Source organism: Drosophila eugracilis, unplaced genomic scaffold (assembly GCF_018153835.1).
Source record: "Drosophila eugracilis isolate 14026-0451.02 unplaced genomic scaffold, ASM1815383v1 contig_445, whole genome shotgun sequence".
Lineage (NCBI taxonomy): Eukaryota > Metazoa > Arthropoda > Insecta > Diptera > Drosophilidae > Drosophila > Drosophila eugracilis.
The window spans coordinates 1,314,261-1,335,490 of record NW_024573311.1 but is presented as its reverse complement, the minus strand read 5'-3'; the positions used below and the strand labels follow the sequence as shown (position 1 = coordinate 1,335,490).

At 42.5% G+C, this 21,230-nt stretch overlaps 3 protein-coding genes across 3 annotated transcripts; 1 reads left to right on the top strand and 2 right to left on the bottom strand.

Moving 5' to 3' along the window:
- Positions 1 to 1,389: 1,389 nt before the first annotated feature.
- On the bottom strand, positions 1,390 to 2,388 carry LOC108111244 (TNF receptor-associated factor family protein DDB_G0272098-like). The gene is made up of 3 exons (XM_017220647.2): positions 2,273 to 2,388; positions 1,829 to 2,207; positions 1,390 to 1,772 (listed from the first exon to the last, which is right to left on the bottom strand). The coding sequence occupies exons 1-3, from the start codon at positions 2,324 to 2,326 to the stop codon at positions 1,390 to 1,392; spliced, it is 816 nt and encodes a 271-aa protein (XP_017076136.2). The 5' UTR covers positions 2,327 to 2,388.
- A 110-nt stretch (positions 2,389 to 2,498) lies between these two features.
- LOC108111243 (transcription factor glial cells missing) lies at positions 2,499 to 4,525 on the bottom strand. The gene is made up of 2 exons (XM_017220646.2): positions 3,997 to 4,525; positions 2,499 to 3,926 (listed from the first exon to the last, which is right to left on the bottom strand). Exons 1-2 carry the CDS (start codon positions 4,392 to 4,394, stop codon positions 2,813 to 2,815), a joined length of 1,512 nt encoding a protein of 503 aa, XP_017076135.2. The 5' UTR covers positions 4,395 to 4,525; the 3' UTR covers positions 2,499 to 2,812.
- A 7,916-nt stretch (positions 4,526 to 12,441) lies between these two features.
- LOC108110564 (esterase E4) lies at positions 12,442 to 14,402 on the top strand. The gene is made up of 3 exons (XM_041819040.1): positions 12,442 to 13,557; positions 13,616 to 14,063; positions 14,171 to 14,402. The coding sequence occupies exons 1-3, from the start codon at positions 12,540 to 12,542 to the stop codon at positions 14,400 to 14,402; spliced, it is 1,698 nt and encodes a 565-aa protein (XP_041674974.1). The 5' UTR covers positions 12,442 to 12,539.
- The last annotated feature ends 6,828 nt before the right edge of the window (positions 14,403 to 21,230 follow it).

Here is a 21,230-nt window from a genome sequence, read left to right as displayed (position 1 = left end):
GAGAATAAATGTCGGAGGAAATGTTTTCACTAGATTAAAGGAATTGACAGTTAGTTAACATTAATTTTATATAATAGATTAAAAGTTTTATATAATCAAACTATTTATATATACCCCACTTTATTAGTCCCAAGAAACTTAAAAGGGATATTCCAATGAAAGGAATCTAACCCTAAATTGACATCTCCATTAGCTTCATTAAGTGTGCAAAAATCTGCATTAACAAATTGGCACCGAAACGCATTTGAATTTGAAATTAGTTTCTGGATTTGCAAATGTGAATTTGCGAAACCTCAGACTTAGGCAGAGAGATCGGGCATTAATTCACGCGAATATTGAATTACACCGGCAACAATGGGATCAGCATCAGTAAAAATTTGCATAAACCTTTGTGATCTTCGGCATCCTCCCCTCAGCACCCAAGGATAACACAAAATGAGCAGCAAAGTCAGCGACTCCCGAAAGAGTTCTCATTTGCATGCGAGGGTTCGGGTTTGGGTTAAGGGCTAATCAAATAGCAAGGACCAATATTGTTGCAGGACTGAGAAGGCTGGCGCGACAGGAAGCACACGCTCTGTTGTGATTTATGGCTGGAAATTAACATAAATGAAATCAAAACATTTTAAATGTTTTCATTTTGGCCCCGGGTTCCGCGCAGCCGCACACTCGTAGTATTTTATATGCAAATATCCTTTGAAACAAAGTCATTCCTCATTTTTTTGTTTCAGCTCTACGAGTTCCGAGTGTGCGAATATCCTTGAAGGTCGCACGCGTCAGCGGCACACTTTCCATGCGACATGACAACTAATGGGCGTTTTGTTTATGGTCGATCTCAAACCCCCATTAGGGTCGAGTACTTGCAACCCCTTACCTCGATAAACCTTTTTTTTATATCTTTAATTATTTATAATCGGTTTAAAAAAAAGTTCAGTAACAATATCTAAATATTTGAGTGGCCTTTGACAGGAGGTAAGCGGTTTAATAGACCCTGGATTTGATTGCCGATGGAAATTGAAATTGAAATTTTATTTTAAACGCTCTCTAATAGGAGAAATAATATTGACATATTATTCTTTGCTAAATAAAATAGATCTTCATAAATTCATTAAATTAGTTATTCCTGAAGATTAGTTTCATTTCGGTTATTGATTTTAGGACGATCGTTCAAACACAGATGGGAAAAGTGTAAAATGGAAAACGTTCTCTAAACGGATGGTGACAAGAATTATTGTTGTAAAATTAAAAAGTACAGTGGATACATCTGTTGATATCTTCGCAGATAAAACATATATAAATTGACCTGTACTTTTAGCTAATAATTCAATATATGCCATTGTTCTCATCGTTATTTTACCGATTTCTATAAATGTCATCTGGTGCTTTCTTGTGTTAATTTTGATCATTTCCATTTTCATTATTTTTCTGAACATCTTGTCCCATGATTGAATATATATCCTGACCTTCCTGAACATCTTGGCTTATATTAGGACTATTATCCTGAACTTCTTGATCCGTATTAGAATTGTTATCCTGACCTTCCTGAACGTCTTGGCTTATATTAGAACTATTATCCTGAACTTCTTGACCCGTATTAGGATTGTTATCCTGACCTTCCTGATCTTCTTGGCTCATATTAGGACTACTACCCTGAACTTCTTGATCGATATTGGGATTATTATTCTGAGCTTCCTGAACTTCTTGGCCAATATTAGGATCATTGTCGTTAACTTCACCTTGAACCTCCTGATTTTTATCCAATATATAAAATTCCACTAAAAGTAAGGTACATAATAATTTGATGTTAGGAAATTACTAAAGTGAAACATACGATCGTAACCAGATGGGGTTTCTACCCTCCTTATGGCCAACAGTTCCGTCGATATATCTCTAATTACATTTGCTAGCAAGTCGTCTAAAGTACAATCTGGTTGATTGGTTGGTATGTATAGGGTACATTGCCCTGTCTGTATTGATGGATTGGATTGATTCACGGATGGCACAGGAGCTTGGTTCCGGGTCCTACGTCTAAAATTCCTTCTTCGGGAAATTGCCCGGTGTTGAATACCAGTTGAGTTCCTATGCTGACGTCTAACAAGAATACATCTTCCAGACCCCAAAGGCCGGAATCTGCGATAGCTAGTCCCCCGTCGATTTGAATGTCCGGACATGTTGTTTTGCATTCGAGCTCGGTTCGCCCTTGCACGACGCTTTTAAAATATTTAAAACGTTTTCTTGGGATAATACAGTATACCGTAGTATATAAGTTACTCACCGTCGCAGACCTATTGCGGAGGTTCCTAGCATGTTTGGGGATACGTTGGAGCATTTCGAAAAAAAAAAAAATTCAGTTGACTAAAAAATTTAAATTTATTTCTATTTTTGAATTGTGTTCTATCTTCTGGCTATGTAACTATGTATACTGAATCTGCTTCCGTTCTCCCCTCTCTGACAGTAATCAAAAAAGGTTACTCTGATTAAGGTTTTTGTTTGCTTTTTTTTCAAAAAATGTTTATTACTACACAAAAGTTCATAAATAGGTGGGAAATGTGACTTACCATGATATAGGCTTATAGGTTAAGATTATTATTATAATTCTTACTTGCTCTAAAACTTTGGAATAGCTGGGAAACAAGTACAAGAGTACAAACTAGAAACGTTCAATACAAATATTTCATACATAATAATAAGGACCAACAAGCAATGGGAACATGAATGGAAATCAACTAGGGACTAGAACAACGCTTGAGTGGCTCAGTAATAGTAGTTGCAATGAGAGATCGAAGTGTGGCAACTGTCTCGTCTCCCGATCCTCCTAGCAGTAGACGGGATCTGTGGTGGTGGTTGGGTGATATGTCGAGTCCATTTGGATATTCCATCCATTGTCCACTCCTGTATTACTGTAGTAGTAGTCGGCGGACTGCAGTTGATCCTGCGGCTGTTCCTGTTGGTAAGACGAGGCGAGGGGCAGGAAGTTGGCCTGTTGCTGATGCTGTTGGTACGCGTTTGCTTCATCATATAGAAGATCTACTGCACTGGCACCTCCTCCATTCAGGGTGGACTCAAAAACACTGAAGATCTCTGAGCTGGTGGTGTAGAAACTTCCGTCCTGGCTGGGATTTTGGCTCTGGCTACCGTTGCTTATGTCCAGAGAGTTGGGTAGATATCCATTGAAGTATCCGTAATCCTCGGAGCTGTAGCCCGAACTGCTGGTCAAGCTGGAGGTGTCATCGCAGCTCTCGTACAAGGGCATTCCGCACTGGAAGCTCGCTGAGATCGACTGATCGTAGTTGGCCGGCATAGGTTGCTGGGGGGAAAGTTGTTGCTGCTGGTGCTGCTGCTGCTGTGGCAATTGCTGTGGGAGGTTCTCCTGGTAATAGCTACCCGTTGAGCTGTGCGCGGAGAGGGGCGAGTGGAGCATATCGTAAGCGTACATTCCATTGCCATAGGATGATCCCTCGTAGTAGATATCACCGTTCCACTGACTTGTCACTGATCCTGATCCCGTTGTGCCATATGATCCCTGAGTTTGGTTAAAGTTCGCGCTGTGTGTGGGCGTGGAAGTGGGCAGATAGCCGGCTGTTCCTATTAACTCTTGGCTATTTGGGGTCACCTCTTGATCACCCATCCTCCTGCGTTTGCTCTCTTGGACTGCCTGAGTCTTGGCCTGTCTCTTTGTAGGCCTTAGGCTGCTCAGCTTATCACTAAGAGCCGATTCTCTGGCCAACATAACGGCCAAGCTGCGCACTCGTCTTCCTCCGGCTAAAAGGCGTCTGGCTTCGGTTGATCCCTTGGCTTCGGGTCTGGGGTGATCGTGGGTTCCCTTAGCCTGGAAGTATATGCCATTTCCGTCCCGTCGCCAGAAGTGGGTCACAGGATAGCCGCAGTGTCCGCGGCAGGCTTGGATTTCCAAACGTCCATTGCAGTTTCTAATAAAATGGAAAAATACTTAGTTAGTTTTGATATTCTAATGATTGGTTTTTAAGTTGGAAAACCCACCTATTGGGACACTGTTTTCCCTGCTGTTTCCTTCTGGCCTTGTCGCAAATGGCGGGTCTCAGATGAACACTGGCTCCATTGGGCAACTTGCACTTGGCACTGCACAGAAGTACTCCCAGGCAGCTCTTCTTAAGGATGTTCACATTGTGATTGTTTGTGTTGCGCATCGCCCAACCGCTGGCGTGTTTCCTGGCTTCATCACTCTGAATGGAATATATGAGCCGGCAGTGTCCATTGGCCCAGTCGCTGAAGTCGTCGAACTCCCCCACCGACGGCATCTTGGAGTCGTTGATGTCCCAGTCGACAGCGACACAAGATTTGGTGGCTGGTGGACTGGGCACAGGCATGGGTACTGGTATCGGTACTGGCATAGTGATGGGCATGCCGTTTAAAACCATTTTTGCTGTCTTTGTAATTCTTGTTTTATTCACACGCGGTCACGTTTAGTTTGGGTTTTCCTTATTATAGTTTTTCCTATATGTTTGCTTTTCTCAACTTTTCACTAGAGCGACGCGTCCGTTCGCATCGACTGCGCAAGGCTGACTAACTGGGCCCGGTCTGCGCAGCACAGTTAAGTTGCCAGCAGTCGAATCGCACGAGGGTTGCTCGAGTTGAATGCGGCATGCCCATTGGCCCGTCGGCTTCCAGTTTTTGTTGCAGTGGTGTGCGTTTTATCCGTTTTATCCGACACACTCGAATTCGGATACGAGGAGAGCAGCCGAGCAGGTTTGATTGGTAGTACCAGCAGCTGGAGATGGAGAATGGTAAAGGGAACTGGGAGCTGAGAACTGGCATTTGGGAGCTGGGAACTGGGAACTGGGAGAGTCTGGGTAGAGCGACGAGTGCTGTGCTGCTCTAGCACCTGCGGTTGCAGCACGCGCTCCACTGGGTAATTGTACGATATAAAAGCAAGGGTTTGGGGCACTCGATGGAAAAGAACACGGCCCCAACCCCAGTCAAAGCTAATTAAGTTCAGAAAAAAAGTTTACAACCATCAGTGATGGGGATGGGGGAATGGGGATTCTGGGTATGGGGAACTGCTAGATGGCATGAGCTCTGATGGGTACACCTGGTTACAGTGGTTGGCAGATGCCAGTGGTCGGACCTATTTACTCTCGTACTGAAGTTGGATCTCGGAATGGGGAACAAAGTGAAATGGTTGGAGGGCAAACAAGAGCTTGAAACAAAATGGAGTTGGTTTGGAAAAGGCATTGAAAGTATATCAGTTAAAGGCTTTAACATTAAATCGGTAAAAATATGGCCCATAAAGGTCTTCAATTTTCAAAAGCAGAAAAACATAAGAGATTATTCAGGTTTTTACGTCAAATAGTTTTTATTTTTACATAATATTTAGAATATTTAGTAGCTGGTCTCTGGTATTAACGCAGGGTTAACGAAAAACCTTTAAGATAATCTACTTCTTTAAAATTTCATTAGATGATTACAAACTCTTTAAGAGAATTGAATAACTAACGGAACTACTTCTCACGATCTCGAAAGAGATAAAAAATTAAACGTTTGCGAAAAAAAAGAAACCCAAATGTCGTGAGTCTGGTGATATCTCCAAGCTAAGATCAGGGGAAACGGTGATCGTAAAACACAATTTAGCACGCAAAAAACGTATATCCAAAGAGAAGAAATCCCGTAAAGGAGAACAACCCCTAGAAACCCAAAAAGTAAATGCCATAACTCAGGCATATGAATGAAGCAAAGTTGGCAAACAAATTCCTTGGGCCCCTCGGCGATCTCAAGTCAGAGATAAAGGAAACAAAACATAATCATTAAGATGCCGAAAGGGTGAGGAAACTCCATAATTTTCACACTTCCACGACGGACTACGAAAGCCATGCAATTATGACACGAACTGAATCGAGCAACCCGCGGCGCCTTTTCTGGCAAGGAGTCGCCCAAAAGATCAGGATCGTAGCACGCGATAGGATCTCAAAGGATTACGGCGGACAATGGGAAAGGGTGCGCTGAGTGAGGATTGAGGGGCGTTGACACGGAAGAAAGTCATGACGTTGCATATTATGAAGCTGACGAAGAAGGACATACTACCTGGTCTCAGATTTCCGGCACCCAAGGTGGGTGTGGCCCTTTAATGATGCCCGGAATTAACTGTTCCGTTTCAATTACGAGAGATCACTTTCCAATCAAATTTATTTGACACTCTCTCCGCGGGATCTCGTGGAAAGCAGAACTCTTTTCCTCTAGTTTAGATTTCAACCCAATTGTGGCCATAAAATTCGACCAAAAATTACGCATAAATGTAATAATAAATTCGGTATTCTACCCTATCCGTCTGTGGTGTCGTGGGAAGTTACGCCCCTGGCAGATAGATGGCTCTGGTCCGAAGGGATTTGGCCATGGATTATAACGATTGCCAAACATATGGCCACGGATATTCACAATATGTGAGTGCTCAAAAGATTTGTTGACTATGTGAACTTGAAATTTAAATATCATGAAAATGTGATTAGGAAAATATTACATTTTTATATCAACATTTTAAGTTTTTTTGGTTTTTTATTTATGAACTCATACATTACATAGGCATATTAAGATCAAATTAATATAAAATTTTTACTTAGTACCATCAGATATTTCCTGTTACTACTTTCCCTATCAAAAATTGTATATTTAAAACTTCATGTTATTGATTTTCCCTTAAGGGAAACTTTCCAATACCCGTCATAAAGACTGGTAGTCACCGATCTGTCGGATCATTAAACCATTTTATTTCAATGCAACCCCTCTCTCGCCGAAAGCAAAGAAAGTTTTCCGCTTTCCTTTCGTCCGGAAGCTTATCAACCATCGGACATCTCGGTCTCTCCGTCGAATAACAATTCGCAGCTAATTAAGTGGAACTTCCCTGTTTGGAAAGTTATAGAGGATAGGAAAAAGTCAACTGCCACAGTGCCGCAATTAAAACCGCATATAGGAAATCATTCAATTGGCAACTAACGACGAGAAAATCCTAATGCCAGATCCCAACAATCTGATAAGATGGCCAATATAGGAACTTAGAACAACCCTGTGCCAAGTCCCAAGGATCGGATCATGTTAAATGGTAAATGATTTAAAGCAAGTCTCATAATTTCTCATTGTTCATCTGGCATTTCCACAAACTGATAAATGAAAATGAAAACATAAACGACAACAACTACAGGGACTCTGCCGGCGATGGGAGATCGAGTCAATGCGATAATACCTTTCACACTCCGCATGGGGCCCACAAACAGGGGAGATCGCAGGCCCTCGATAGTGGACATCGGACATCGGACGTTGGAAAATGGAAAATTGAAATGTAAAGGCAACTGAAAATTCGGGACGAAATGCTTTGCCTGATCGTTTGGGCAAGTGATCTCCCGATTGCTGGCTAAGTAGCTTGGCTCACTAATCTGTCCAAACAAACCGATGTCGGGTCAAATTTGAGTTGAGTTGAGTTGAGGTCAGGTGTGGGTTTTGCTGTTCTGTTAATGGGCTTATATGTCTGTGGAATATTTATTTTCACACTGCTCCATTGTCCCTGGCTCATTGTCCACTAGTTTAATGCTTATGAGAAGGATTACAAGCGAAAATATATTTTCATATTTTCCCACGTTTTATTTTTCATTGGGATTCTCCAGCGAAGTTCGCCTAAATTCTTTCTCGTGCATATTATTTGCATTTGTTTTGTGTTTTTTTTTGAAATTATGGCATTGGATTACATCATATTTACAAGCATTCTCCCACAATTCATCGATAGATACCCGCATTCCTAGTCCCTAAGAGAAATTCCACAAGCCCCAGGATTGTTTTGATTGCCTAGAAACGCGTGGCATTTGGCGGTGCTCTACAGAAACAGTTTCTACGAATTCAGTCTCAAAATGTTTTTCGAATGTGCAATCAAAGCCCGAATAAATTGTGACCAAGAAAAAAGATCGCCAACCATAAAAAACTGAAGATTTTTCACACTTGCCAAAGGCGACAAAGCGATTCGCGCTACGCAATAAAATGTAATTAGTAAACTCTCTCGGAGGAATTAAAAAACCGAAGCCGAAACTGTAAAATTTCAGGTACTTCAGTTTAAAAAAAACACGATAATTCGACATGGCGACGACACTTCAGCCCAAACAAAGATGCCCAGACAAAGGACACACGTACGGGGATAGAGAAAGGGACATGGGACATGGGACAGGGGACAAGGCCACCCCTCTTCACCAACAAAAATAAAAACCACCCGATCTTCTGGCCAGGGTAGCCTCGAAGATCTAACGCTGTTAACTCAAGCGAAACTTGGCAAAACAATCGCGAAGCAGTTGAATTGAAAATTTTTTACAATTTTAAAAAATCAAATGGCAAATAAAGTGGCAAGTTCCTTTCGCAGGATTTCGGCTGGTCGTGCGCCGTGTGTCGAATGCTGTCAATATTTCCGGTGTGTCTAATGACAAACGCATGTTTACACGAGTGCGAACACATCCGGACGGTGGAGTAGCTCTCTCCACTTTTTTATTTTTTAAAAACTGATTGCGAAGGCTGGGCATCCAGGAGTATTTTACGGTTATCAAAGACCTTTAATTCGCACAGGGTAGACGGCAATTATGTGGATTTACTCAAGCGTTTGGCTTTATTTGATGCGGCAATTTATAAATGATGGGCGCGATCTATCGATGGGGTTGATAATGATGAACGATGATCCTGTGGTGGTCCTGTAAATATCTAAGTTTTCATCACAGAAGCCAACGACCTGAGCCATTACCAAGCATTGCCCAAAAAGAAGTTTATTCAACTGCATTTGAATGTCAATTAGCTTAAATTGCTAGTTGTGACTTACAACCAACGATGGCCATTAACACGCACTCCGCAGTCCACCAATTAAGGGGATTCGGGAGATCCGTAACACTGGAATCATCATCAACAAGAGCATTATTAGAATGCGAGCGAGTGCATTCACCTCGTGTTCGTCAAAGATCTAAACTGGCTGGCTCAATAGCATTTGATTTGCATCTGTATCTGTTTGTGTTTCTATAACTGTAAATGTATCTGAAAGAAACACATATTTAGAGTGATGCCCGGCTTCCGCTGCTCCACAAACTCCGTCGCACTCAATTTAATTTAATCAAATTTTCGTCTGCCGAGGGTTCGACTCTATAACTATTTTCGGGGTGCCATTGCCATTGCCATTGCCTTTGGCTCTTGTAATTATTAATAATATTTTCGTTCTGTGTGCACATAAAACGCAGTCATAAACAAAATGGCTGCAAAGTTGTTTATTCATTTTGGGAGCCAGAACTTCAATTAATCTCAATTAAGTGGCAAATATTACGATCTCATGTTCAGAGGAAACTTTCGTTTTTAGGGTTCACTTTAGCCCTTTTTAAGTTTTGTTTATTGAAATTGGGGGTAGAGCCACTGCCACTGCCACTGACTCTCCCTAATTGAAGGTTTGCCCTAGGCCTTTGGCACATCAATTCCTATTGTAAAGCCTCTTAAATTGCAGTAGTAGAAGGAGTTCTTAGCTTAGGAGTTGCCAGTTTTATTGGCTTGTTCAGGCTATAAAAAACTTGTTTATATTTTGGTGTAAGAGGTTTTTGTTAAAGGAAAGAAATATTAACAGAAAATGAAGTAAATGTATATTGTTATAGTATTTCTTAGAATTGGTAAACATTAACATAAAAATACTTTAAAAATATTTAACTATCTATGTCAGAAAATACTGAAGAAAGTTTGCCAATACCCTGATAATGTTATCTACGACTAACAGATATATCCTATTGATGCATGATAACAAAATTTTAAGTTAAATCTAATAAATTACCATATTTATTACTACTTTTAAGTTATTTATGAATATATTCTAATTGAATAGTATAAAAACCCTGATTGGATCACTTCAACAATTAGAAATTAGAGCCTATTTACCAAACAATCGCTGAGCAATGGTGTGAATAAAATTTGTAGGGAAGGTTAAAAACCAAGACCCCTTTCCCAAGAGGAAAGAGCTAGTTTCTTAACCCTTGTCTGGGTTAAATAAGACGTCAGTCTCATTACAATACCACAAAGGCTTAAAGAGCGAGAGCAACCCTTGAAGTAACATACTCTAGATCCTGCGAGTCCTTCAGGGCTTTTTTGTTATTTGTTTCACATTCAGGACATTTGCTCACTTGAGCGAGTCCGTCGATCTCTCAGAACTTTTCCGTTTTTCCCCCGTATTGATTACAGAATAAATAATATGTTCATGCTGTACTCGGTATGGCGGAAGATTAGAGGCAGCAAGATGTTAATGCCAAAACTGAACCCTTGGCCGGCACTTTTGTGCTCAAATTATCGCATTATGCTCGTATGCTTGTGCTCGAGAGTATACGCAAAGCATATACGGATATCGGTCTATTGTTTCGCTATCAGTTATGCAAAATGCCGGAGACCGCTCTCCCCCTTTGTCCTGCCCCCTTGTCGTCTTTGTCGGATTGCGATAATTTCCATCTTTAAATATTCATTACAAGACGTCGACGTCTCTCAGTTTTCCCTATCGGTTTGATTGATTACTCAAGTGGTTTATCGTGTGCGGCAATTGTTGCTTTCCCTTGGATTTCCTTTTGGCTTTGTTCTGCGGATTGTGAATGGGATTTGGTTTGGTTTGGTCTCAGCAAGAGGCGTGGCATTTCTTGTGTTCGTTCTCCTAGGAATGGAACGAAGAAACCCACAAGGAGGCCTGCATGTTGGTCACTTGAGAGTTGCGACTGTTTCCATTCAGTTGTCATCTAATAGCCCAGCCAGTTATTGAAATATCTGCGAATTTGCATGGCTGAGCATGGCTGGTTTTTCTAGTGGTCTCCGGGGCAGCTGCAAGAATATGTTGCAAATTTTAGATTTAATGAAATCGATCTTTTAATTTCCTTTCTTTTGGGGGGTGCGACTCAAGACCTCCAAGGGCGTGACCTCAGCTAAGTAGCTGGAAAGGTTATTGCGAAAATGTTGTAATAAATATATTCCGGTCTTACGATTGTTCCACTGAGATCTTAACTGACTTCTACTTAAAATTAGTGGTAAAATTTCTAGTTTCTTACCAAATAATACCTTTCTGTTATTGGTAAGAACCTCTACTGGAGGCTGCTCCAGAATTGGAACTAGATAATTCCGATCTGGAGTTACTTACTTGATAGTTAATCCCAATTACCATCACAACAACAACATCTGCTAGCGATGCGTGAGAAATTTTTGCATGTCTTAGCTACCAAGGGACGTCATCAAGCCACAGGAAGCTGGAACAGCCTGCCACAAAGGGTACACAAAGAGTGGCCCTCGAGTGGCACAGTTTGAGCTTCCACGACGACGACAATGATGTCTGTCAAGAGGCCACTCATATATTTGCAACAACTCAAGTGGCTACGTCCAGATCGAGCTTGGATGATGGGCAGGGTGGTTTCCTCTGGCCTCTGATCCTTCTCCCGTGGTGCTGCGGTGTGCACATGCGCACTCAAGTGTCCGGAATATTGAGCTTGGCTCCTCAGAAACTGGCAGCAGATTGTCGCAAAACCATTTTTGGGGAGAGCAAATTGTTTCATTTTCGAGATTCATTACTCGGCGATGTGTGAAAATTGTTATTTTTTTTCTCCATTGGCTTGCGGCAATGAGAGATGTGATCTGTGAGGGAATATTAATATGTATTCATTGTTGCTTGGATTTGAAGATCATCTACTTCCTCTCGCAATTAAAAGCCATCACAATTAAGGGAATTTATTTCAAAAAGGTCATTGTGTTGGGAGTTTCCTTTGCCGCCACCATATTCAGTTTTCAATCTGGCTGAAAAGGAGAAATTCGTTCTCTCCCAGAGAGTTCGAGTAATTACCACTCGGCTTGTGTCAATCAAGGGAACTGTTATATCGTGGGTAGTTTTAATTGAATATTACAAGAGGGATGTGCATTAATAAGGAAATCAATTTAAATCTCAGTGCCAGCCATGAGAAAAACTAAACTCGAAACTCGAAAAAAACTGCGGGCGTAGGATCCGATCCACGACCCACAAACCCATTGGTGGTGCAAATCAGGGTGATGTGTCTAACGGTTGCCAAACTGGAACTCAAACTCAAACTCAAATCCAGAACAGAACTCGAAATCTTTCAATGAAGCAATAACTTTCAATTGAATTGGAGTTCAGTAATTAAAGTACAAGGTCATCATCAGTTACTGTTACCAGACTGAGAGAGAATGGCCTAATCTTGTTTAGGTTTTGATATTTTTATACAAACTCCGACCAACACGAAGGTTAATCTTGACTAAACTAATCGATCAAGCTATCTCTAAGTGGTTTTTGAGATAGTCCCGCCCGAAAAAATAGAAACCGTGCGAAACCTGCAGTCACCACGGCTTCGCTGAAATACTCGTAACATGCGGGTGCGCACCACCGAAAAGGGGAAATCTAATAAAATTATTGCGAAAACTCTGAGAACCACGAAGATTCCAAACTATTCCCACAGAGAAATTTCTTTTGGTAATAGCAAATGGGATTATAGAATACTATTTGATTATTATTTTAGTTCTTTAATTTTAGATAAGCAAAAATGTGTTGTCCACCCCAGTTGGTTTGGCTTCTTCTTCTAATTTCAATAGGTTTTAGCAGAAGTGTTACCTTCATTGGCGATGATCCTGTGGTACAGCTCTCCTTGGGCAAAATTCAAGGAGGAACAATGCAGAGCTTCAAGGGAAAGACAATCTACGCCTTTAGAGGTATACGATATGCACAGCCTCCAGTTGGTCAGCTGAGGTTTGCTAATCCCCTTCCTGAAACTAGCTGGGGTGATGAAGTGCTAAAGGCCACGTCCGATTCCCTAGTTTGCCCGCAACCAGGAATAACTTTGTTTATGAGCGAAGATTGCCTTAAACTAAATGTTTTTACAAAGAACTTCGATGCCAGTAATCTACTACCAGTAATCGTTTACATACATGGAGGAGCCAATGTCCTGGGAAGTGGGCATAGTGTCTACGAGGCTGGTCCGCAATACTTGCTGGATTACGATGTGGTTTTTGTGGCCTTCAACTATCGCCTTGGAGCTCTGGGATTTCTCAGCACAAATAGCAGCGAGACGAAGGGAAACTTTGGTTTCTTAGATCAAGTGATGGCTCTGGAATGGATCAGGGAGCACATATCTCACTTTGGTGGTGATCCAGAGTTGGTGACTATATTGGGAATGAGTGCTGGATCAATGGCAGTAAGTCTACACTTGGCCTCGCCTCTTTCCACAGGTCTCTTCCATCGGGCCATCCTCATGAGCGGCTCGGCCACCAATCACTTTCACATAGATAACCTTTTCTGGACACGTAAACTAGCTCGTGAATTGGGTTGTCCCATGTATAATCCCAACGATGTGGTGGAGTGCCTTCGAAATGAGACCTGGGCACGCATTGTGGAAGTCTGCAAGGCATGGGAAACTTATCAGTTTGTTAACATGAAATGGAACTACGAGATCGATGGAAATTTTCTACCAGGGCATCCTACGGAACTAATTGAGAAGGGAAACTTCAACAAGGTCCCTTTGCTGATTAGTTTTACGGCCAACGAATTGGACTACACCGCTAATGGTGAGGTGAGGGGATCAATGTTTCACATATCTCTTAACTAATAACTTTCTTCTTAAAGTTCATTTGGGAAACGAGCATTTACTTCATGATCTTGGCTTGAACTTTGTGGATTACGCTCCGGAGTTGTTTCTGTACAGCCAAAATACAGTCATTGGTCAGTGCCTCAAGGATTTTTACCTGGGAAACATATCTGAAATCAGTTCAGAAAACGTAGAAGAATTTGGAAGAATCTTCTCTGATGGAATCATAGGCCATGGAGTCCATCGTCTTGTCCAACTGGCCAGACACTTTACTCCCGTTTATTATATGCGCACGGACTACGTGGGTGATCGTAGTATCTCAGCTCCTGTGAACGAGGAAAATAAAGCTCTGGGAGTGGGACATGCTGATGATCTGCAATATGTAATGCCAGGTCTTTGGTATGGCACTATGATGGCAGAAGATCATTTGGATATTTTCATGGTGGAGCGTTTAACCAGCTGGTTTACACACTTTGCCAAAACGGGGTAAGTAACTTAAAGAGGTTTATTATTTAGAAATTAAATTAAAAGCCTTAAAAGTAAATTGAGAAACATATGGTTTTTTAATGGTTTACAATGAAACTTCCTTTCAGGACACCCCTAAACACCACCGATATCTGGCCGCCATGCAACTCATCGGACTTGAAGATGCTCTACAACGGGGTGGTGACCCAGGTGGGTTCTCCCGGCTTTACCGATCGATATGCCGTCTGGGATGAACTGTTTCCCACGCCCGCCCGGAGCGGAGGCGCTCCCTGGAAACTTAGCTTTGCCATCGCCGTCGCCACTGGTGTGGCCTCCCGGCTCAGCGGAAAATTAATGTAGCAATTAGGTGTGGAAAAAGCTTATCAATAGGCCGTTTAGATTACGCTAATGACCTTCGACGTTTGTTCGCCTAACTTGGCTCGCTCTTCGCTGGAGCATTGCAACTATTTACTTTGATTAATTAATCAACAAAGGCGTGAGATTTTCCCTGTTTCCACTTTGAGCTCAGCTCTCCTTAAGGGCAATTAGTCTTTTGGCCTAGAGCGGATTGGGGCAGCTTAAATACACATTAATTTGTCTTTAAATGTTTTCGGCTTAGCACTGTTTTTTTTTTTTTGGGGGGGCGGAACTTGTTTGGAACTCTGACCTTTTTGAGCTTTGAACTGTTGTAATTGTCAGGTTAACATGTGTAAAAACAAAACTGCTCTGCTCTGATTTCAGTCTCCCCCTGCGTTAAAATCCGAGGTCTTATCCCATTACACTGATGCGCTGCTATTGACATTTACGATTTGCTCTTGCGTGAAAATGCCAAACAATGCGATGGGATACAAAAGGATTATCGCCTCACCCGCCCTCTTCTGTGGGGTTGAATGGGAGATGATAGACTTACCTACCCTTCCCTATTGGGGAGTTTATAATTATTTTCAGGCGACTTTAAAGTTGCAAGCAAGCAAGAGAGAAGTTTTTTTAAAACACAGAAAATCTTCTCACTCATTAACACGCATATTCATTGGGGTCAAGTCCCAAGTTTAACCCTCTGCCAACCACAAAGGACACACACAAGGACATGGCATGACTCTGCTGTAAAGTTGGACCAAAGAAAATATGGAAAATTAACTTGTTAACTTGTCCTCTACCATAGAAAATATGAGGGGCAAAGGCAAACATTTTGACTAAGTATACGCATTGTGCCTTATTCCCTTGTGGGACATACAAATCCCACAAAAAGGTGGGCAAGTCAACTTGACAAAGTCCCCAGACATGACCTGGGCATATGGCGACATGACAGGAATGACAATGAAAATGGGCAAAACATTTGCAAATTTTAATTAAATTTACTTCAATATTAACACATCGAATTGCGATCTTCAAATCGAGATTGATCACTAAAGGGTAACAACACCTTTTCCAAGTGGCAGCTGGAAAACGATGAAAAAGAGTTGGGAAAATGGATATTGAGTGGCTTTTGTGACTCAATTACAATAAGTCTATTAAACTTGTGTGTCTGCGGCTTGTCTAGACAACACACACACAGATCGTCTGAGAACTGAGGATTGAGGATTGAGGATCCGACCCCGATCAGTCACAATGTCTCCTGTCTAGGCTTAAAATCGAGAATTCAGCGCGTGCCCCTTTTGACTTTGTTGGTCCTTTGTGGGTCTCTAACAAAACATACGCAGCCTCGATGATGAACTCAAAGGTGAGGGTATGGGTCATGTATGATGCCAAGGTGTTCCAGCTGCCGATTCGATTGTGGATGCGTCTCGATTTCACTTTCGCTACGCCTGCGCCATGGTTTTTCGATGGAAAACCTGGTCCGATCCCGATCCATGCTCTTTTTGTGACGCATCATCATCATGATCATCCCCCTCAACCACCTCGCTTTGTGGGTTTGATTACGTTTTTATTGAGCTCACAAAAGGAGTAAACATTTTGAAGTAGCGCCAAGGATCGAATGTTTTATAGGCTTGTCAGCGGTTCTGTCTGGTCCTGGTCCGAGGTCCTGTCTGTCTAAAATGCTCGTTCCCTTCGTTTATGCGTTCTGTCAACATATCGGATTACGCCCCCTACGACCGATTCCAGGCCCATAATCGCTAATGACAATACAAATTGAGAGAGAGAGAGAGAGTGCCGGTAGAGAAGTGAGGAAGGATTCGATTCCATCGGGATACAGGGAGACTTTGGCCAGAACAGCGCTTTGTTATGCGTAATTTCTGGGAAGACTCAGGCCACTTTGTTATTGGACAACACGCATTTTTTGCCCTTTTCAAGTATACTTTTTGGTTGGTTTTCGTGGAGTTGTTTTCAATCGAAGCAGAGCAGACCAATTGATTGGTATTCGTGGAAGGATCTGCTCGGACAGAGCTTTGATCACAAAAGGAATTTATCCTGGGAAATCAGTTTTCACTTACTTTCCCAACAACTCCATTAATTTACCTCATACCTGGCTGCTGGCGCCTATTCGATCTTTCAATCTGACAGATACTTCTCTCTTTTGGTTAATTAAATATTTTTTACAAAACCAAATCGCCGTGATTAATGATTGCTTAATTCCCGCACTTGCCAGGCTCTGCTGACCGACATCAAAGCGACTGGGAAAAGGACACTCGTATCTGTTTGTTTTGGGTGAAAGTGTTCACATCAAACGACCTTAAAATTAATTGTCTTCCCCTTTCTCCGCTTTTTAGTTTTCAGGATTTGGGGTTCGAGTTGATGCACAACTTGATTATTCGATAAGCAAAATACATGGCTCACATATGAGCCAGCCAGCCAGGCAGCCATCGAGCCATCCAGCCACACACAAAAAGTGCCCCATTGTCTCGCTGTCTATCTCAGGCTACTCCAAGTTCCACAAGCTGGCTTGTGTGTGGTCGCTGGCTGAGTGTCTTTTGTTGTTAGCTCTCCCGATATATCGTTGTCGCTTTTGTTTGAAGACCCGGCGACAAAAACACGTCGGCTAAAAGGAGCGCAGCAATCATAATTATGCATGTTTTTTTTTTTTTTTTTCATTTTGGGTCTTTGTGCCTAATAGAAATGTTTAAGAACAGAAAGGAGGACCACCCTCGCATTGGTTCAGAGATTTATGATAATCAAAGTCAAATAATTTCCCCACTACTACGCTATGGAATACCACTCATAACTCACCACAAATCAATCGACTGTAACACCCACTTTTCCATTGAGATTGCCATCTTTTGCACCCAATTCGAAGGCCATAAAAAGCGCAAACACCAACCAAATAGTCGCAATCATTACAAGCGCGTTAAGTGCCATTTTTCCCCTCTTCATTTTCCTCCTTTGCAAATATTTGTTTGCAGTTTTCCGATACGCGACTCCTGTCACTCCTCCTGCTCATGCCCCTGCCACTAATCCTACTCTAGCTGCTGCTGTTGTCAGATGTGATTATTAATGTGCTTTAAATAATGAAAACGAAACAACATCCGAGTGGCACCCTCAACAACCGACAGCCGAAATCAGTGCGCCCTCCAAAACGTATGCTAGTTGTCACAAGGGGTGCGACGCTTTCCCAGATTCCAGGCTTCTAAATTCAGGACTCAGAATGCCAGAAGGACCAACTAATGAGTGTAAACAACGGATGGATGCCGGAAAAAATACAGCAAACAAACTGCCACAAACTGTTTGATTTGTCGCTTAGGACTAATGAAACCAAACATTAGCGAGCCCAGAACACCCTCCGTAACTCTCCCCCATTCCTGCTCGTGAAGGAAGATAGCTCGGAGGACATGGTCCTGAGCTCGGGGGGTTGCCTCTGCGGATTGTTGCAATTTTTTTTTTTGTGCTGCCCATAAAAGGGATGTTGCTAGAGGGTGCACTGGCAAAAAAACTTACTAACTTTATGTTGGATTCGACTTGTAAAAGTTGGTAAAAAAGTTCAAATTCTATGAACAGTAAGGAAGGATGCTGGACTATTAAAAAACTGCATAAACTTAATAAAATAACTAATTTATTAACCACTTTTTTTTCGCAGTGTAGAGTACATACTATTTGCCCTGGCAATGGGTTCCTATAAGTTGATTACGTGGTTGACGTTGACACTAAACTACAATATGAGGGCACGGAATGCGGCTGCATCCTACAGCTCTTGCCAACTCTGCTTCTGTGGCAGCTGTCTTCACGTGAATTGCAACCGAGGTGATGGGATGTTCAACTCTTTTTCACCTTGTCTTCCACCTTTTGCTAAAGAAAACAAAAAGCTACGTGATCGCACTGGCTAATGCTGCACCTCGGTAGCCACCTGGGGGTGTGGACTAAATACCTATAAATATAGCGCCAGTCAAGGGTCAGGGCTTCGGAGGAAACAGAGCAACTGTATCCGAGAATGGATAGAGCTGGAGGTGAAGTAACTGGTACCGAACTCGTGGGAAACTCTCTCGAGTGGCATGCGGGTGTGGTTTTCCTTCTGCGAGTATGTTTTGGCCACAATTAATGAAATTGTATTTTATGCCACAATTTTGTGTGATTAATAGTCCGGCGTCAGAGCTTGGAGTCTGGGAAATGGTTATAATAGTGCTCTATGTGGCCTCCAGCGCATCTTGATGCACTTGTTCTAATGGGGCACCATTGACTGATCATGGCAGGTATGTTATTGAGCAATTAGTTAAACGATCCACTAAACCGTTGACAGTCAACTTGGATTCTACGAACATCAATCAGAGCTGCAACTTTCACATAGATAGAACACAATTTGTCATCGATTTGTTGGTTCTTCCAACCAGTAGATTTTCTGACATGCTCATTAAAGTTTATCGGAGAATTTTCAGGAAAAGCGTAGAGTAGAGATGAAGAATAAAACAAATAACTCGAGGGCTGAGGAATGCAAGGGCTTCAAAGGCTCATAAAAACTTCAGATCCCGCCATGAAAGGTACTTCAGTTCGGGGGATTCCCATTAGGCAATCCACCCCTCTGTCAGTTAGTCAATAAGCGAGACACCGTGCAACACGATCCATCATCGCAAGTCGAAAGCTGCACAAAACTATTATTGAAACCCGATGCTGCGATGCTGCGATGCTGCTATGCTGCCGCGATGACAACAGACAACCAACAACGCGACTTGCAGATATTTGACATCCGGAGGAGAGATGCTGATGGGGGAGACTGACTCACTGACTGACAGATCATCGGTACTAGCCCTCAGCATGGGCAGACACAGCTTGCGATCGGCACGCGACTTTTCTAAACCGCCACTTCAAATGGTTTCCAATAAGCGGCGCCGCAGGATCATGACGGTTATTAAAAACTCACGCAGGATATTCCAATATATCCCCTCCCTCTCTCCCTCCCTCTACGAGTAGCTGCTAATGGCTTTCTCGCCAGCCTATCAGCATATTTTCATCAGCGACTGATGGATCGCCCACACACCGCACGCAATTGTCTGTTAAATGCTTTTCACTCTTCTTCTTTTCCTTTTTGCCCTATGCTAATAACTCGGGGAAAGTAGCTGAAGGTGGTGTTGGTTCGCTACTGCCATGCACCATAAACTCGGATAATGCCAGCACACGGCACATGCCACGAGTTTTCTTATCAGAGAGGTAAAGTCAGAGGCTCCTGGTGGTAATTACCTACCTGTGGGTGATTTTAGGGAATAGGTTTTGTGCACATGCCAAAGTAGTTATTAGAAGTTCAACTATATGTTTTACTCTATTAACTTTATAATTAAGATTTTAACTTTTTATTAAACTAAAACACTAGATGGAGCCGTAAGAGGTCTTATAAAGAGGCCTTTGTATGAGTTTAATTAAAATGCACTTAAAAATTAAGTAATAAGTTAAGGAAAAACTAAGTAATCTAATCGAAAAACACTTTGAATCTTCCAAATAATCTTAATCCACTTCCCATTCGATTTCCCACACCCACTGGCAGTTGGAAATATGTCAATGCCTCCATCTGCTGAACTTAACCCAATAAATGCCTGGCATAGCTTTGGGTCCAAGCACAGGCTGCCAAGTGACTCATAAATTGTGGAGTGCAAGCCACATTATCCATCGCTGGTTAAAGAGTCGAGGGCCAAGGAGTCGCACATAGGTGGACACTTTCTGGATGCAATAGTTGTAGTTGCTGTTGCTGTTGCAACTTCAGCTGCTGCTGCTGTCGTTGTTGTTGTTATTTATGAGTTTTGTGATGTTTGTGCAAATTTTTCTATGTAAGAAAGGACAACGCTGAAGCTTTCCGACTGAATCGCCTTTGTTTTGGCCTTTTCGCGCCGTTTCGAACTGTGTCTCGGGCTTATCGGGCGCGTCAATTGCCAGACAACTTCATTGCCTTTTGGCCGCAGCTCGGCGAGATTCCTGGGCACTGATGTTGACAGCAGGAGTTCCAAGCACGCGTCTTGGGTATTTTCTTGGGATCTGAGAGGAAAAACCACAGCACTAGTGTTAGCTTTGCGGTTCCATGGGAGTCTCCTCTTCTCGCAATCTAATTACATTTTGTGGGCACAAGCAAGCGCAGCGAAAACTCAACTGCTCTTTGAGCGATTTCCATCAGTCAATAAAACCTGGCCGCCAACACCAGGCCAGCCCATGCCTTCTCTCGAGGAGGCAGCACTCGCAGCAGGAAACGCAGACACCTCGGGACTTGGCCGACTGGGCCTGCCTTCAATCTGATATGATTTGGACCCTGGGGGCCTTCGGATTGCCAATGCAGCGCTTTCACAACTTTATTTGCGCTTTGGCAGTTCGCGGAAATCGAAATCTTCTGCGACGCTTGGCCCCTTGTCCAAATATTTCGCTGGAAATTGGAATGCCACATTCGATCAGAATCCCACTCCCACTCTCCCTCAAAACTTTTCACCTCTTTTTTTGCCTCTATTTTCCTCTTCTTTTTTTGCATCTAACAAATTATGGACAGACAGACATAGCATATGCTCTCATTGCTGATCTCGATTGCTGATCTTTCCTTTTTTTTGGCTCCGCTGACAAGCGAAACAATTAAAACTAAAGTGGAAACGATCAAAATGAGCAACCCCGACATGCATTGATCTATGGCCAGGGATATACCACATTCAGTTGCATTGCAATTTGCATAAATTAATATATTAAAGTTTTCCAACTGGTGGGGTGGCACCCCCGCAGGACCTTTGCTTGCGTAGTTGTGGCGTGACTCATGATGGACTTTTCAATTGCCAATTGGAAGGATGAAATGGTAGATTG

Excerpts from the sequence above, each read along its gene's own strand:
- LOC108111244 (XM_017220647.2), bottom strand. The coding sequence starts at position 2,326 with ATGCTCCAACGTATCCCCAAACATGCTAGGAACCTCCGCAATAGGTCT. Across the intron at positions 2,208-2,272 it reads TCCGCAATAGGTCTGCGACG|CGTCGTGCAAGGGCGAACCG; the intron begins GTGAGTAACTTA and ends ATATTTTAAAAG. Across the intron at positions 1,773-1,828 it reads AACCCCATCTGGTTACGATC|TGGAATTTTATATATTGGAT; the intron begins GTATGTTTCACT and ends CCTTACTTTTAG.
- LOC108111243 (XM_017220646.2), bottom strand. The coding sequence starts at position 4,394 with ATGGTTTTAAACGGCATGCCCATCACTATGCCAGTACCGATACCAGTA. Across the intron at positions 3,927-3,996 it reads GGAAAACAGTGTCCCAATAG|AAACTGCAATGGACGTTTGG; the intron begins GTGGGTTTTCCA and ends CCATTTTATTAG.
- LOC108110564 (XM_041819040.1), top strand. The coding sequence starts at position 12,540 with ATGTGTTGTCCACCCCAGTTGGTTTGGCTTCTTCTTCTAATTTCAATA. Across the intron at positions 13,558-13,615 it reads ATTGGACTACACCGCTAATG|TTCATTTGGGAAACGAGCAT; the intron begins GTGAGGTGAGGG and ends TTCTTCTTAAAG. Across the intron at positions 14,064-14,170 it reads ACACACTTTGCCAAAACGGG|GACACCCCTAAACACCACCG; the intron begins GTAAGTAACTTA and ends ACTTCCTTTCAG.